The 15,313-nt window shown below is 37.4% G+C and overlaps 3 protein-coding genes across 5 annotated transcripts in view; 1 reads left to right on the top strand and 2 right to left on the bottom strand.

Moving 5' to 3' along the window:
* The window catches only part of ubr3 (ubiquitin protein ligase E3 component n-recognin 3), a 40,331-nt gene extending 36,894 nt beyond the window's left edge, over positions 1-3,437 (bottom strand). For both annotated transcript variants that reach the window (XM_008399679.2, XM_008399687.2), the window contains exon 1: positions 2,918-3,437. In XM_008399679.2, the coding sequence (XP_008397901.1) occupies positions 2,918-3,351 (434 nt within the window). In that variant the 5' untranslated portion in view covers positions 3,352-3,437. The remainder of the gene's footprint in view (positions 1-2,917) is intronic.
* A 263-nt stretch (positions 3,438-3,700) lies between these two features.
* mettl5 (methyltransferase 5, N6-adenosine) lies at positions 3,701-7,656 on the top strand. Of its 2 annotated transcripts, XM_008399669.2 has the most exons (8): positions 3,701-3,790; positions 4,631-4,739; positions 4,832-4,946; positions 5,017-5,201; positions 6,050-6,132; positions 6,672-6,723; positions 6,793-6,842; positions 7,192-7,656. In XM_008399669.2, the coding sequence occupies exons 2-8, from the start codon at positions 4,640-4,642 to the stop codon at positions 7,231-7,233; spliced, it is 627 nt and encodes a 208-aa protein (XP_008397891.1). In that variant the 5' UTR covers positions 3,701-3,790; positions 4,631-4,639; the 3' UTR covers positions 7,234-7,656. The 2 variants fall into 2 exon arrangements, with proteins under 2 accessions (XP_008397891.1, XP_008397882.1); XM_008399660.2 differs by lacking the exon at positions 3,701-3,790 and having other exon boundaries at positions 4,352-4,739.
* Positions 7,285-15,265, bottom strand: ssb (small RNA binding exonuclease protection factor La). Its single transcript, XM_008399648.2, has 12 exons — positions 15,158-15,265; positions 13,246-13,311; positions 11,384-11,487; positions 10,438-10,612; positions 9,847-9,954; positions 9,659-9,762; positions 9,248-9,319; positions 9,123-9,165; positions 8,898-9,038; positions 8,249-8,435; positions 8,023-8,160; positions 7,285-7,404 (listed from the first exon to the last, which is right to left on the bottom strand). Exons 2-12 carry the CDS (start codon positions 13,303-13,305, stop codon positions 7,334-7,336), a joined length of 1,203 nt encoding a protein of 400 aa, XP_008397870.1. The 5' UTR covers positions 13,306-13,311; positions 15,158-15,265; the 3' UTR covers positions 7,285-7,333.
* Between the last annotated feature and the right edge of the window lie 48 nt (positions 15,266-15,313).

Raw genomic sequence — 15,313 nt, 5'->3', positions numbered from 1 at the left:
CTTGTTAATTACTTCTATAAGATTTTTACTGGAAAAGAAAGACAAAAAAAGATGAATGAGACGTCACCATGATTATATGTGAAGGGGACATAATCCCCTCACATTTGAAAAATATTCATTTGGACAACACTGCCCCTCCAGATTTACAATAAAATATTACTTCACCTAGCGCTGTTTCTAAAGCTTCGTGAAAGAATCCATTCCATTTGATTATTAGAATATTTTTTTTATTCAATATTAAAATCTCATCCTGTCTCATTCTTGTTAGCTCAATATGGTGGTGTCTTGCATTAGGTATCATTTTGCTCTAGTAAGTAAATTAATAAATAAGCAAAAACAAAAATCATATTTTCAAGTATTTGAACCGTCCGATCCAAAGCAATCATAGGAAATCTGGATGATTCTGATTAATCACCAAAAAATTTTGATTCCCCAAGACTCCAAAAATTAGACTGATAAAAAAAATCTTGCTAAATGTAAAATCGGTTTGCTTAAAGTTGGTACTCTACTAAAAAATTATTWGTTTTTTGTATTTCTTGTCCTGTACAATTTGACCCATAGTAAACAAAGATTAGGACATACCTTCCTTAAGTTGCTTAAGACTGTAATGACATAAGCAAGTCACTCACCAGGAGATGATTTCTTTCAAGAGAGATAACCCAGAGTTTCCCCCAGTGTATTATAAGCCTGGCGGCCTGCCATGCTTTAGCCCGCCGCCAGGCTACGCGTTGCTTGTTTACGTTTCTAGGAAAATAATAATAATAATAATAATAATAATAATAATAATAATAATAATAATAATAATAATCGCTTCCTTTTTTTAAGTCGGGCTGCAAGCGTCTCTGTTGCTCTTAGCATTTCATTAGCAGAGCAGATTTATTCCTAAAGGATAGGTTTATAATAGATAGGTTTATAGTTTTTGCATTTAAAGCCGACAGCGCGCGGACTTTATCACACAGCTGCCTCGCGCGCTGCCGCTACTTTACCTCAGCGGGATCGTGCGCGCCTCCTTTCACTCAAACTGGACACAGGCTGACCTGTATGGATATTTACATCAGCTTACTGTGAGGAATTATGATCCTTTGGAGAACTCTAGGTAAGAGTTTAAAACCCGCCGCGTTAGCTCTGGTTGCGCAGCTCAAAGTGAACCGCAGGAATAAGTTGTAGCGAATTCAGAGGTGCGCGTTGTGGAGGGGTGAGAATGATTTATCTTTATGAACGAACAATTATATGCGGCGTTTACATCTCAACACGCTGCCCAGCGTGTGGCTCTGTGCCCTCCCTGTAAAGTTTATGTCTGTGGTCCAGTTTTGCTGGAGTGTTTGTGATAACGAGCAGCGCTAACCTCATGCAGGTTCAGCCCAGTGAGGAGCTTTCGGGCTCTCCTCGGAGTTATTTTATTATTATTATTAGCAAGTTTTCTGGGGGAAACCCTGTAACCGCTTAATTATATACACCCAAATAAAGAAGAATGCTATATTTTACAAGCAGAACTATATCTGCTTTATGAAGGCATCACTACAAATTTATCACTAAAGATGGACAGCAGATATAATCTCAAGACAGTTACTGGTATCAAGGCATCTCGATATTTCTTTAAAAGTACACTTTCAAAGGCACAATATTTTTAAATCATATTCCTAGATTTCTGTCATTTTATTGAAAATTCCAAGAAAGCTCCAGAGTGACCTGAGTTTAAGATGGTCGAAACACACAGCAGCACAGCAAGCCCCCTCCTCCACCTGTTGCTATGCACTGMCAGTGAACTGTCTGAAAAAAACCTACAACACTTTTCRTCTAACAAGGTAATTCTGTCATGCATATGTCATGTGCTGACTTTGTGTTGCCAACCAAGTAATTTTTACTATGTCCTATTTTAATAACATGTATCATGYAGTTGTTAATGTCTAAATGAATGAAAATTTAAGACAGATATACCTATATTTATACATAASAGTAATAAATACAAGTCATTTGTAAGTTAGAAGGAAATGTTTCAGTTTCTATACTTTTTAAGTAAAGAGTGTAATTGAAACAAGTTGCTTTTATTGTGCCAACAATGATTAAGCCAGTTTTTGTTTCGTTTTGGTTCAATCTCATGCATTTTGTATTTTTAATACACATGGTTTATTATCTGTAAATACACAGCAAGGGCATATTTAAATGTATATGTAATTATTTAAAGTGTCTTCATTTCATTTTGAGAATTGCAATAAATGAAAAAACTTATTGTAAAGAATAGAACTTTTTGTTTAAAGAAATTTTTCCACGTAAAAATATGTTAATATATTTCAATTAACCACATAAAAAAATTGTTATAAGGTTTTGAGATACATTATACAAACAATTGGATTTTTTCTAAATAATATGTGTGCATTTGAAATGTTTTATTAAAATTATAGCTACACCTGTCATTTTAATATTGGGATTTTTTTTCTCTTCTTTTTTTGGCAAACCATTTTCTTTGCAACAATCTTTCTAATATAAATTTTGTCTGAAGTAAGGTCCTATTAACAATGACAGTCACCGTTTTATCATTGAGCGATTACATTGACCACTATCACTGATTTAAGACATTTACTTAAAAGCAGTTTCCTAGTTTGACAGAAGAAATAACCTAGTTTAGTCGCCCGTTTATGTTATATCTAGGCAGTAACCATTTGGTAATAAAGAGATAGACTAGCTGTTGCTAAATAGTAGTAGAACCATGTTTAAGCAGTAAAAGTTACCTGCCTAGTTTAGGGAGCTTCGACACAACAGACTGGAAATAATTYATAAAATCTCCRACATAACAGCACAAAACAGTGACACGGAAARCCCTGATAGGAAAATTTTATCAGCTAGGTTGGCTCACTTCACAGCAACACCTGTCAGAACGATTCCTGCTAGCCCATTAGCATGAGCAGCTAAGACTTACCCACTGTCTCGCATGACATTACTGTCTCCACAGTCACAGGCCCCACCAGCCTGACTCCTGAACATGTTGAAATCATGGCCCGTATGGTCTCCATTATTAAAACACTCAGCACACAGTGACATGCACGGAGAGATGCCGCAGGTCCGACATCGGTATGCCACGAAATTAGCCGTCCAAACCAGTCCGCACAGAGTCGCGTTGTCATAGGAGCGGACGGTTTTACAGAACTCCTCGAAACCTTCGCCTCCCGCGATCAGACATTTACACCAGTCCAGGGCTTCTGTGTCCGCAGCTGGTTTTTCGGGATTCAGCACGGCGTCAAGCAGGTCCTGAAGTTGTCGGAGTCCCGAGCTGTTGTCAGTCCGGTTTAAGTCTGCCTTCAAGTGGGCGGCAGTAGCTCTCTTGTCCCGGCGTAGCAGCGACGCCGCCATCATGCACTCTGGCTTGTTGTCCACAAATTTATTTTTGTTGTCTTGTTTCCATATTCTCGGGCTTTCTCGCGATACCGGAAGCTCAACTGACTACTCGTTACAAGCAAGCGATTTTCTTGTAGTACATTATGTTCTGTTTTCTGCTACTGCAACAACACTATTGACATCCCTGTTCGCGTATTTTTGAATAGATAAGCCTGGCACGTATTATTTGTGTAACTACTTCAGTTCATGCACAGTCATCTTAAGTCCTGTTTTGTTTGAGCGTTTCYAGGCAACTGATAGTTTGGGACCGTCCCACCCTGCTCAAAGTCTTGACAGTTMTTGGATTTACTATAAGTATAGTGAGAATGCATTTTTATTGTATAATTATCAACAAAAGGTGACCAACAATAAGTGTTGGGTTCAGCATTAGATGTGAGGGGATTTTCTGGATTATACGGTAAATAATATTTTATATTTAAAGTCCCCTTACATAATGTGCCATACCAGAATTCCAGGTGTAGTCGAAAAGATTATTTCTTTTAAACCATYCATCTTCTATACTCTATTTTCTTTGCATTGTATAGAAGACTCTGCCAATTATATTAATTGATTAATTGAATACTTTGTCAGTATTCACATGCTAAAACATGCAACACATGTTAAACTTTTTAACATGTGTTGCATGTTTATCCATCTACTGATAGATAAACTAAAGAGGTATATCCATCARAACAATGAATAAACTTTCAGCAGGTTTGAGTGATAACTGTATGTGCAAGAATTTGTTAGCAKGCTTTTATGGAATCGATATGTATATGAAAGAGATTTCCAGACTTTAATAAGCATCAAACCAGATAAAGTTGAATTACACAACGGGAATTTTTATATAACAAATTCTTACAATAAAAGGTAAAGTTATGTCACTTAGTTTGTCATCAACACCTAGTTTGTAATTTTCTGACCATTTCCCATCCACACTCCACTGCAGAAGGTGGCGGTAAGGCGTCTTGTAGTTGACCTGCAATGCACCAGAAAATATCAGAAGAAAACCAGAGAAAAAGCAGAGAAATTAGCCTGCAGTTGTATTTTTCACCCGTAGAGGGCTGCAGAGCGCAATGTTGTATCAAAACTGGATTAATTASAAGACGAAGAAGCACTCTCGGGTTTGTTTTGTTTGATGTGCGCCAGGAGGAACRTGCGGGTTACCTTAAAAGCTTACTTTTGCTGTCTGTAATTTAGAACTATTTGAATTAATGTTTTCTCTCGGTGTTGCTACATTGCTGTGGAAAAATCGCAGTATCGCGAAATGAAGCTGAAGGAGTTGGAAAGCTGCCTGCAGCAGGTAGACACATTTGAGGAGCCAAAAATCCTCTTGGAGCAGTATCCAACCAGCCCTCACATTGCAGGTGAGTTGGTGAGCATCTGAGCAGGTGTTCGCAGACTGAATATATATATATATATATAAAAACTACTATATTGTTTCCCTTTGTCCCCACAGCATGCATGCTTTACACGATTCACAACACGTTTGACGACATTGAGGGTAAACTGGTGGCAGATCTCGGCTGTGGCTGCGGAGTCCTCAGCATCGGGGCTGCCATGCTGGACGCGGGGTGAGAGAAAGATCCCGGTGTGACAGTCCTTCCTGTTGAGCAGCTTGCTGATGTTTCTTGTTCTAAACAGATTGTGCGTGGGTTTGGAAATCGATGAGGACGCACTAGAGATATTCCGAAGGAATGCAGAAGAATTTGAACTYTCTAACGTGGATCTGCTCCAGTGTGATTTATGCCACCTGGAAGYTGAGGCTTATGGCCAAAAGTTTGACACTGTTATAATGAATCCACCGTTTGGTACAAAACACAACCAAGGTGAGTTTAACTCGACAAAGAAGTTACTGGTAATTTGGTTTTATTAATTRGAAATCGATTGTAACGGAGGCTGCACAGTGGCGCAGTTGGTAGAGCTGTTGCCTTGCAGCAATAAGGTTGTGGGTTCGATTTTCTGCATGGAGTTTGCATGTTCTCCCTGTGCATGCGTGGGTTTTCTCCGGGTTCCTCCCACAGTCCAAGAACACGTCAGGTTAATTGGCCTCTCCAAATTGCCCCTAGGTGTGAGTGTGTCTGTGTTGCCCTGCGACAGACTGGCGACATGCCCAGGGAGACCCCGCCTCTCGCCCGTAACGTTAGCTGGAGATGGGCACCAGCAACCCTCCCCATCCCACTAGGGACAAGGGTGTAAAGAAAATGGATGGATGATTGTAACGGGGTCATGCTGGGAAAACTACTTGATTTCCTTTTTTCATTTGCTTTTTTTTTTTTTTTGCACACTACAGATCAAAGACGTTAATATCACACAAAAATAACCAAAGTAAATACAAAAAGATGTTTTCTACTAATGATCAAATCCAATGTGGAAAGAAAAACTAAACATCCCTGGTTACATATGCAAAAACTAATCACCTTCATCCTTACATCATGAACTGTAATTAACTACAAATTATCAGTCTGGAAAGGATTACTTAACCACTTAAAGCATTTTTTAGCATTCAGGAAGGCAAACTTTACCAGCAACAACATTGACAAAGGCATCCATAGTTTGCTTGTATCGCACAAGTTCAATAAGGATTTTTTAAAAACTATTTTGGCTGCATGCTCTGTACAAATCTGCTATAGGCGAGTTCATGTTAAAAGTATTTAGTTTTTACCGTTTATTCAAGGGATGGATATGAAGTTTCTCCGCGCTGCTTTAACCATGTCAAAGACGGCGGTTTACTCGCTTCATAAAACATCAACACGAGAGGTAAGCTCCAGCTCAGTTCACCCCTCTGCAAATTTATACTGATGCTTCACTATTTTATTCTAACCTTCATTTATTACCCATCTACATTACCATTGCCTCAAAGTTTTCTTTCTTTAGTCAGTAAGCATTTATAATTGTGTAGAAATTAAAATTGCACAAATTTTGTTTGTGAAGATTTTATATTACTAGGGCTCCTGCTATTCCATAGCTTAAATGTAATACATTTAAAGCTCTTTTAAGACCAGTCTCATCTGAAGTCACACTATTTTAAGTCAAATCACACTAAATATACACTCTACAGTATTGAACAAGGATATGATGGATAATGTGACAAAAGCAGATTTGATTTTAATCCCCTTGGCTTCAAGAAGGAATAAAGTCAACAGAAGCAACATGTACAAATTTGAGATGTAACCAACAGTAATTTAAGACCTAGAAAGGAAACTTTGAGGATGAGATTTTAAGACCCCACATTTTATGATTGAATATTTGAACTCATCTAATGTGATGCCAACATGCTCGACTGTATGCGATTACAGCACATACAAAAGAAGGCTAATGACTGGGGAGTGAAGATGGAAGTCTTAGCAGGTTAGTGAGACAATTCAATCCTTTTTAATCAAAGGAATATTAAACCCTAATTGTGTTCTTTGCTCATAGAACTGAGGTACGATTTGCCGGCTTCCTACCGCTTCCACAAAAAGAAGTCTGTAAGTTCATTAACAATACGCAATATCAAGCACTTCAGATTCCAAACAAAACTTTATTTTGTTTATTTTATTTTATAAACATTTAATTTGCTACTGGAAGATGCAAACTTAAAAAAAAATCATGACACATTCGTATCAGTCAATTGAGTAAATCTACAAAATAAAGAAACAAAACCAATGGCACACAAATTCTAGATATAGCTCATGAAATTAGACCGTCAAGTTTACATTGATTGTGCTAAAATTAAAACTCTTTCCGATGAGAAAAGAAAACATAAAAATGAGAGGCAAAAAATAAAGGGCTTAAAAGGCTGAAAACTGACTCCAAGTTTTCCAAATGTTTCTTCAGGTTGACATCCAGGTGGACTTTCTACGATTCTCAAAGACCTGAATATTTTTTACTGGAATGGGTTCTAAGTTGCCTCTGCATTTTTCACCGTTTGTAATAAATGTGTTTGCTAAAGAAAAAATCTCTGGATGTCGTCTCCATATTACGAGCCATTTTCAGTTTTGGAAACTTTCGCTGGAGGACCGTCGGCGTCTTCAAGCTCTCTCTTTGGGGCTGCAAGAAAAACAGGACRCATTGAATCATCTGTACATGTTTGAGAATGAGGATGCTGCTGCTGCTGAGAATATGTAATGCCATGTAACGCATTTATAATCTATTACATTTTGTATTTTTGTGTGTTTTATTGGGATTTTATGTGACAGAACAACACAATGTAGCACAATTGTTAATTGGAAAGAAAAATGTACATACATTGATACTATACAGAAACTTAACTCAAAAATAAAATTCATTGCTTTTATTAAACTGAGTCCAGTTGCTCTCTGGAAATCCCAGGGATTTTCAACAGCAGCATGAATACAGATGAAGAGATAGAGCAGTGGGAGCGCTCAGGGCTAGGAACCTTTATTCCTGGTTGGATATTTGGTGTAGGTMGTCTCGAGTCTAAATAGAGCAGTTGGTGTTTGTTCTATTATGGACCATAAATTTAACCTCTCAACTGGGGATTTTTTTTCTTGATTCTTCCACAAGGAAGATAATCCCAGTGTGTAAATGCATACTGTAAATATTTGTTTTTAAAGTATGCATTCTCTTTCCACTTTGTTTTAAAGTGTCACAGAGAATATAGTGAAATTTTAGTCTCCTGTATGTTATATCAATATTTACACTTACCTTCCTCACCCTCGCCGTCATCCTCGTTATCACTATCGAATTTCGTTTTCTTTCCCTGGAATTGAGTCCTGCCTTGATCTCTGCCACCTCTTCCTCTTCGGCCTCCTCTTCCTCTGCCGCCGGATCTTCCTCTCCCACCTGTTTCAACCAGACCCAACCTATCAGCACTTAAGAGCATCTTTGCTACTATTGTGCAAGAATGTGAAGCCCGGAGACAAAAACGTACCTCTGCCTTTTGATCGATTGAACGATTCCTGTTGGGCTTCGATGATCTTCTTCAGCATCTCTTTCTCTTCGTCTCCCTCCAGTACCTGCCATGTAACGCTGCTGCCCTTCATTTTCAGCTCCCCTTCGTTTGCCTCTTTGGCTTTCTCAAAGGCTTCTTTTGCGTTCCCATCAAACAGAAGCGTACCCTTTATGTGAGCAATAACAAAATTAAAAACAAGTCTTCCACTGCTCTCCTGTTCACATTTTCTTTTCTGTAAAAATTAACTTTTCAGACTTCAGAGTCTTCTATGGTAAAAACTTCAACAGCAGTTAGAAGTACGGAAATTTAGGAAACACGAAAGAAAAGGAGGACAGATAAGGACACGTTGACATAAGGAAAAAAGGAACAGGAAACGTAGATAAAGGAATGATGGACCAAGGTCAGGAAATAAGGATTACAGACGAGGGCAAAGTGAAAAAATGACCGACATAAAGAAGGAAAGAAGGGACAGACAGACGAAATAAAAGGACAAAGCAAGAGAATAATGTCTGAAAGTACATATTTTCCATGTTCTTCTTTGCTTTTTCCTTAATGTTCCAGACCTGAATAATGGGAAAATAAAACTGTACTTTTGCAGACTGTATAGGAATCCTTGCAGACAACATACCTCCTTGGCTCCTCTTGTGAAGTCAACCCACTTTATCTTTCCGTGCCCAGAGAACGTGGTATGGAAGTCCTCTCTTGAAACATCTTTGAGCTCTCCAGAAAACTTCAACAAACATCCAGTCTGTTCATCCAGAAGTAAACCCTGCAAATCATAATTACATATCTCAATAAAAATGATCCAAAAGCAGAAATGAAGCTTCATGAGCACATGGTTAAGGAACCTTACCATTTCTTTTTCCTCAGCGTTTTTCTGCTGCTGCTGTTTCTCTCTGTAAAATGTTTAGATAAGAAGGTGGATCAGATATTTTCAACAATGTTTCTGGTAGAAAAGGCCACATCCTGTCAACTCACTGCTTTGCTTTAGCTTTTGTCTCTGCTTTGTAGTTTTTCCTCTCTTCTGCCTTCTTTGCATGGTAGGCTTCCCTGAGAGAACAATCAAAGGATATTATAAATAGGACATTATGTGGTGTTTTATCCAGCTTCCTATATTTTGCAAAGTATGAAATTTGCTTTCCACATTTGTCATGTCGAAACAAGGAAATAACTGAAGCATGGAAAAGATTTACAGTTTTTATAAGATAATCAAAATTGCAAAAAGAAATATGTATATATACTGGTGAAAATAGAGTCCTTTCTCTGTTACTTCTATCCAAAGCAAGAACATTTTCATTTGTTATAATAGGTTATGAACCCGTCCCAGTTTTATGTTCACAACAATGCTATTGTGGCACCAGTCTGTTCACAAGAAGCAGCCGAGCTCACCTGGACAAGACGAGCATCTCATTGTCTTTAAATGTTTTTACATCCGTCCGTTCCAGGAACTGCTTCGCTGATTCCTCCGTTTCAAAGCAGATGAACACGGATCCCTGTAAAAGACATGAAAGAAAGAAATATTTTAAATCTTCCAACCTTTTAACGACTAAAACTAGTAAGTGATGCTTTTCTTCTACCTTGAAGTGCCGATGGACGTTTTTTCTCATCTGAATGCTCTCTATGCTGCCTTTCTCGTTCAGCCACTCTTGAACCTCATCCAGAGTTGTTTCAAGAGGAAAACCTTTCTGTAAAAGAAAAAAAAAACATTAACAATAATGCCAGAAATAAAGGAAAGAAATTACCGTATTAGAATATTCAGGTCGTCACATTTTTAAAATAAAATGAAATGCTCAAGAAAACAACATTCACACAATGAGGAAAACAACATTCACACAATGAGCCATGGATGACCTAACTTGAATCAAATTCAAAAGTTGTTGCCTGATAGCAATACTGGATATTTTCTAAACTTTCCAGACTTTTTCAAACACAATTTTCCATAAGCTCTCAGTTCTTTGTGTTTATTGCAAATTTAGGATATGTTAGGCAGACTTCAAATCTGCAGAAATACAGAAACAATAAAGGGGTAGGAACACTCTGGATTTACAACACTAACAACAGGCTGCTAAAGTAAATTGTGTTTTGTAGATATGAGTGAAAAAATTTTTTATTTGAAGCAGATGGCACCAGTATCATGAATATAATAAACAAATGTGTATGAAACTTACAATGTACACAGATCTGTGTTTCACTGCGTCTTTGTATTCATCATTCTGCTCTGGTAAGGGTTTATCTGGAGACCTCCTTATTTTCGTCTTGTCCTCATTGATCTCCAACAGGCCAGACTTTGATTTCTGGAGTGCTGAAATGACGACGCTGCTCTCTGTAGTTAAAGCTTTCAGTCTGAAAGAGGACGAGGTGAAGAAATGGTGTTTAAATTGTTCAGACAGGTAAAAGTTGTACAACGCAACAATGCAATTAAAGTAATCTAAATATTGTTTGTCAGCAAGGTAGTCCAATTACCAATTTTAGCCAGTAGGATTTTGCCAAATTGTGAGACTGTTTCAGTCCTGACCACAGACCTCTCAAATATTTTTACCTCACTACAAATTTGCATTCTCCGATTTACCAATGACTACACCTGGCTTTCAACACTGTGCATCATTAAAGGATATTTCTATTCTATTCTGTATTATGACCACCCAGTCATGCTGAGGACACTTCAGATGAATGGAAATACCAGGTCTGAACAGAGATTTTGCAACTACTTTCTACAAAGAGCCAAATGTGAAAGAAACAAAATAGATGATTGTGTATTTTGGTGGGCACTCCTTGTGATGGTTTTTTTTTTTTTTTTAATGTCTTCAAACGTCAGTCTTTCAATTCAGCACCATGCATCTGAGGCTTGGTGATGTTGTATTTATTCAATATTCGAAAGGAATATGAAGAACACAGTAATATGAAACCCAATACAACCCCAAAGCACCATGACCTCATATCATTCCCTCACTGTGATATTTATTGATTTGCTGGGGTTGAATTTCTAAACCACTGGATGTAACTTACGTTTTTTAAAACAATCATGGACTCACACAATGTTATTTGATTAAAAATGTGTTAGCTGATACCTATATGAAGTTAGAGTTTCGAAAGGTAAAGAGAAATCAAACAAACCTGTTGAATTTAAGCATGGTCTCCAGCATCACCCAGCCATCATCAAGCTGCAGCTGCTCCTTCAGAAACTTGTCTCTTGGAAGGTTGTGATCCCCAAAGTAATACTAGGTGAAAATAAGACATGTTATATATATATATATATATATACAGGGGTGAAAGTAAGGGGGTATGGCAGGGTACTGCGTACCCCTAAAAGATTTAGAGGGGGTATGCAGTACCTGCAAAAGAGGGGAGCGGCTGTCTGCTGTAAAAAATCAGTGGGTTCACTGTGCAGCCACGACTGCCCCCACTAATTAGCTGTGACTCATTCGTTTTTCAAGAACAATCTAAAACAGACTTAATCAGTTAATAACTTTTTTCTCATTTCATATTGTTTCTGAACTGTTCGTGCTTTGCTAGAGCAGGGCTGCAACACGTCGATCGAAGAAGGTTTAGAGTCGATCTCGGATTTAGGTGACAAACAGCCAGGACACTGAGACCAGAACGTCCTCCTCTGGCTCCTTATCAAAACGTTAATAACTCTATTAGAGAACAACAACAAAAAAAATCAACAAAACGTGTTCAAATTAATGATTAAACAACAATAATAATCTCAGTAATTATTGTTTCAACAAGGTGTTGCGCAATTCTGTGGGTTTCGGTTCCATTATCAAAATAACGAGCAGAGCAGTTAGTTTAAAATTAACTAATCAACCACCGCGGTTTTCAGGGAGCTTATTAATAATGGCAAAATAAATATCAAGCCTGAAAACCTGACATCATAACGGACTGAAGTTATGTTTTTAATCTCTGGTCGGCTTGTGGAGTGCAGGTTGCCATGGCAACGGGTGTGCTTAAATGACAGACGGAGAGTAAAAATGTGCGAGTGGTTTAGAGTTAATCACCTGTTCAGTTATTTTACCTTTGTTTTCCTTTGTCTTGGCGCATTACAGCCGCTGTAGTTTCTGAACATTCAATAAACTACAAACTTAGACTAATTACCTCGTTCTTTGTGAGTATACATCGATCACAACAAACATCAAACACGGTAAATATGTTTCATTAAGTATTTAATAAACAAATGTCTTCTACCACGATAATTGTGTGAAAATAAATTGTCTAATATAAAAAATAGTTTGGTGCTGTCGGGCTCAGAGTCTAAGAGGTTTTTCCTTTATCAAACAAATTAGTTTTTTGCCTCTTATTTAGTGGAAATATTGATGATACTTTCTCCAAAATAATAACCTTTTTCAACCTTTATAACTCCACTGTTGAAAATGAGGCTCTAACATTCACAAATGACATTGAAATAAAATCCAGTCCAACATCTGGTTTGAGGTGATTCCTCTGGAWCCTGTTGGAGGAAAAATATCCCAACTTCAGAAGATGAGCTTTTAACCTAACAGAGCTCTGTGGTTCCTCCTGTCAGTGTGAGAGTCAGGGTGAGGAGGCGCCATGTTAGGAAGATGAATTAGAAGCTGCAGGATCTTCAGAACAAACAGGTCATGATGCTAGGCTACTGATTAYCCCTCTGTCTGGACACAGGATCAATAGAACCAGTTTAAAAGCTAAAATGAATGGTTATATGCCAGACATGGAAAACTGGAACTGGGATGCACTCCATGCCATGATGTTCAGGATTTAGGTCTCATGGCATCTCAAGGTGTCAACATTACAGCCAGTGGGCTGAGGGGAATACAGCTTTATTTTGTAGCAATTCAAGAGCTACCCAGCTTTTATATATATATATATATATTATTTTTTATTTTTTTGTCATAGTACCCCCAAGAATTTAAAACTACTTTCACCCCCGTGTGTGTGTGTGTGTGTGTATATATATATATATATATATATATAGGATTACATATTTAAGTCAGAATTACCTCTACTTGACGAGCCACTTTCATCTCAATGGGAGACATCTCTCCTTGGTTTTCAGCCATCCTTCTCTGCAGAAATCAGTAATACAGAAAATCAGCTGTTTTGTGGTGCAGTATGTTGTTAAATCTGTTGTCTCACATAGCTTATCAATTCTTTGAGAACATGCAAATGTTCAAGTGATGTCCCCCTTGTTACTTGCCTTCATTGTTAGGCAATATTTCAATACAATAAAGCTTTTCCCCCAGCCTTTAAAAAAACATGTTATGTTCCATAATCTATAGTGATCTTATGCCATGGGTGTTGTTCTGTGCTATTAAGGCAAAATTCCCCTCTTGACTGGGATTAATGAAATATTAATTTATCTTTGTTTAAAATTTATCATCCTTAAATCTGAGAAAAGGAGAACCAATTTAATAGAAAAATCTAGTTTTTTGGGAAAGAGGGGTTTTTTTTAGGAAGCCTTTAGTCCCATGGGCTCAAACTCCAGTCCTCCAGGGCCAGCTTCCTGAAGCTTTTACTGCTTCAGCACACCTGGCTTCAATATCAGCTCATTAGCAAAGCTCTGCAGCGCTTGACTGCATGCTAGTGAGGCAGTTTCACCATGTAATCAAAGTGTGTAGGACAAGGGACAGATCGGTTCAGACCACTGCTTTAGTACATTAAGTATCATTGTATTTTATGACTGAATAATATGGCACACTGTATAAAATTCACATTCTTTAGTGACCCTCAAATATATGAAAGAGATCCTGATTTGGGCTACAGCACAAACTACTGCAACATTACTGTTAAGCACTGTACTGGTGATTTGAGTTGCCATCAACACTTCCCTTGTGAGTAATTCAATACTGACATTGCAATGACGATTGGGATATGACAAACTGCGCAGGTCTCAGTTTTATATATTGTTTCTGCAAAGTTTGAATGATAAAACTTGGGAGAACTGCACAGGTCTGAGTAAAAAATGTATAATCAAACTATTAGAAAGCTGAAACTGTATGAATAGTTCATTTTTTGTGTATCTGCTTTGTCTTCTCAAATTCTGATCTGAATCTGCGGAGTTTCCTTGAATGGAAAATTTTTAAACAAATTTTTATAATTAACAGGTTACTGTACTGTTTGATAAGTAGGATAAATTGGAACGTATGTAACTGAACTGCAATAACGTCTTGTAAAGTGGAGCTATATAAATAAACTGAACAGAATTATACATTTTGATTTTTCTTTTTAATTTAAAAATTTTATTCAAATTCCATATGATACAGTTCCAGAAACAGCACTTAAATGTATTCTTTTAACCATTCAGATCTGAAACTTTTTTTTTTTTTTTTTAGAATTGTGTGTGTGTATCTAGAGCTTGGATCCGCATGACTTTCACCAAAACCGAAAACTGAATGCATTAAATTTGCTATGCTAGTGTGTACAAATTAACATAATTGCTCACGTCATAGTACAAGGCCAAATTTATTAGGAATTGGGCAAATACATTTCTGTTTACATTATTTGACTCAAAGGATCATAAAACTGAAGGAGATTAACATTTCTTGGACAACTCACCCTAGTTAGTCTCATATATGAAAACAGCTAATACAGAGGCAGATAGCTTGAAGAGGCTAACCATCCTGTTAGCTTAGCTTTTATTCACCAGCTTTGGATATTCAAACATTTCAGACATTAATGCACAGCCAGCTAAGTTAGTAGAATATTTTTACATTATAGTGATGCTCATTTTAGTTAAAAGACTCTTTAATCCGGAAAGTTAGTACAGCTTCACTATCTGCAAGCTTCCATAAACAGCATACAAGTCACAGAATTATAAAATCCTCCTCTATCCCTCTAAAATCCATAAGCTAGTAAACGACAATACGAGCCGCACATTAGAGCATTTTCAGTACGATTGAATTAGGTACTTACGTTATGTTGAGAGTAAGTAAATCGCACTTTAAGCTCTAAAGCACCGAAAGTCTTCACTACACTACGCGCACGTTGTTCAACTGCGTGTTACGGAGAGTGTCAAGGGTCAAAAAGCGTTGCCATCGCATTTTCTTTCCAGGTCAAAATGCTGCAATT

The sequence above is a fragment of the Poecilia reticulata genome, linkage group LG2, assembly GCF_000633615.1.
Source record: "Poecilia reticulata strain Guanapo linkage group LG2, Guppy_female_1.0+MT, whole genome shotgun sequence".
In the NCBI taxonomy this organism is placed as follows: Eukaryota; Metazoa; Chordata; class Actinopteri; order Cyprinodontiformes; family Poeciliidae; genus Poecilia; species Poecilia reticulata.
This window is presented reverse-complemented; position numbering and strand designations above follow the sequence as displayed.

Excerpts from the sequence above, each read along its gene's own strand:
- ssb (XM_008399648.2), bottom strand. The coding sequence starts at position 13,305 with ATGGCTGAAAACCAAGGAGAGATGTCTCCCATTGAGATGAAAGTGGCT. Across the intron at positions 10,613-11,383 it reads ACCATGCTTAAATTCAACAG|ACTGAAAGCTTTAACTACAG; the intron begins GTTTGTTTGATT and ends GTCCTCTTTCAG. Across the intron at positions 8,436-8,897 it reads TCACAAGAGGAGCCAAGGAG|GGTACGCTTCTGTTTGATGG; the intron begins GTATGTTGTCTG and ends GCTCACATAAAG.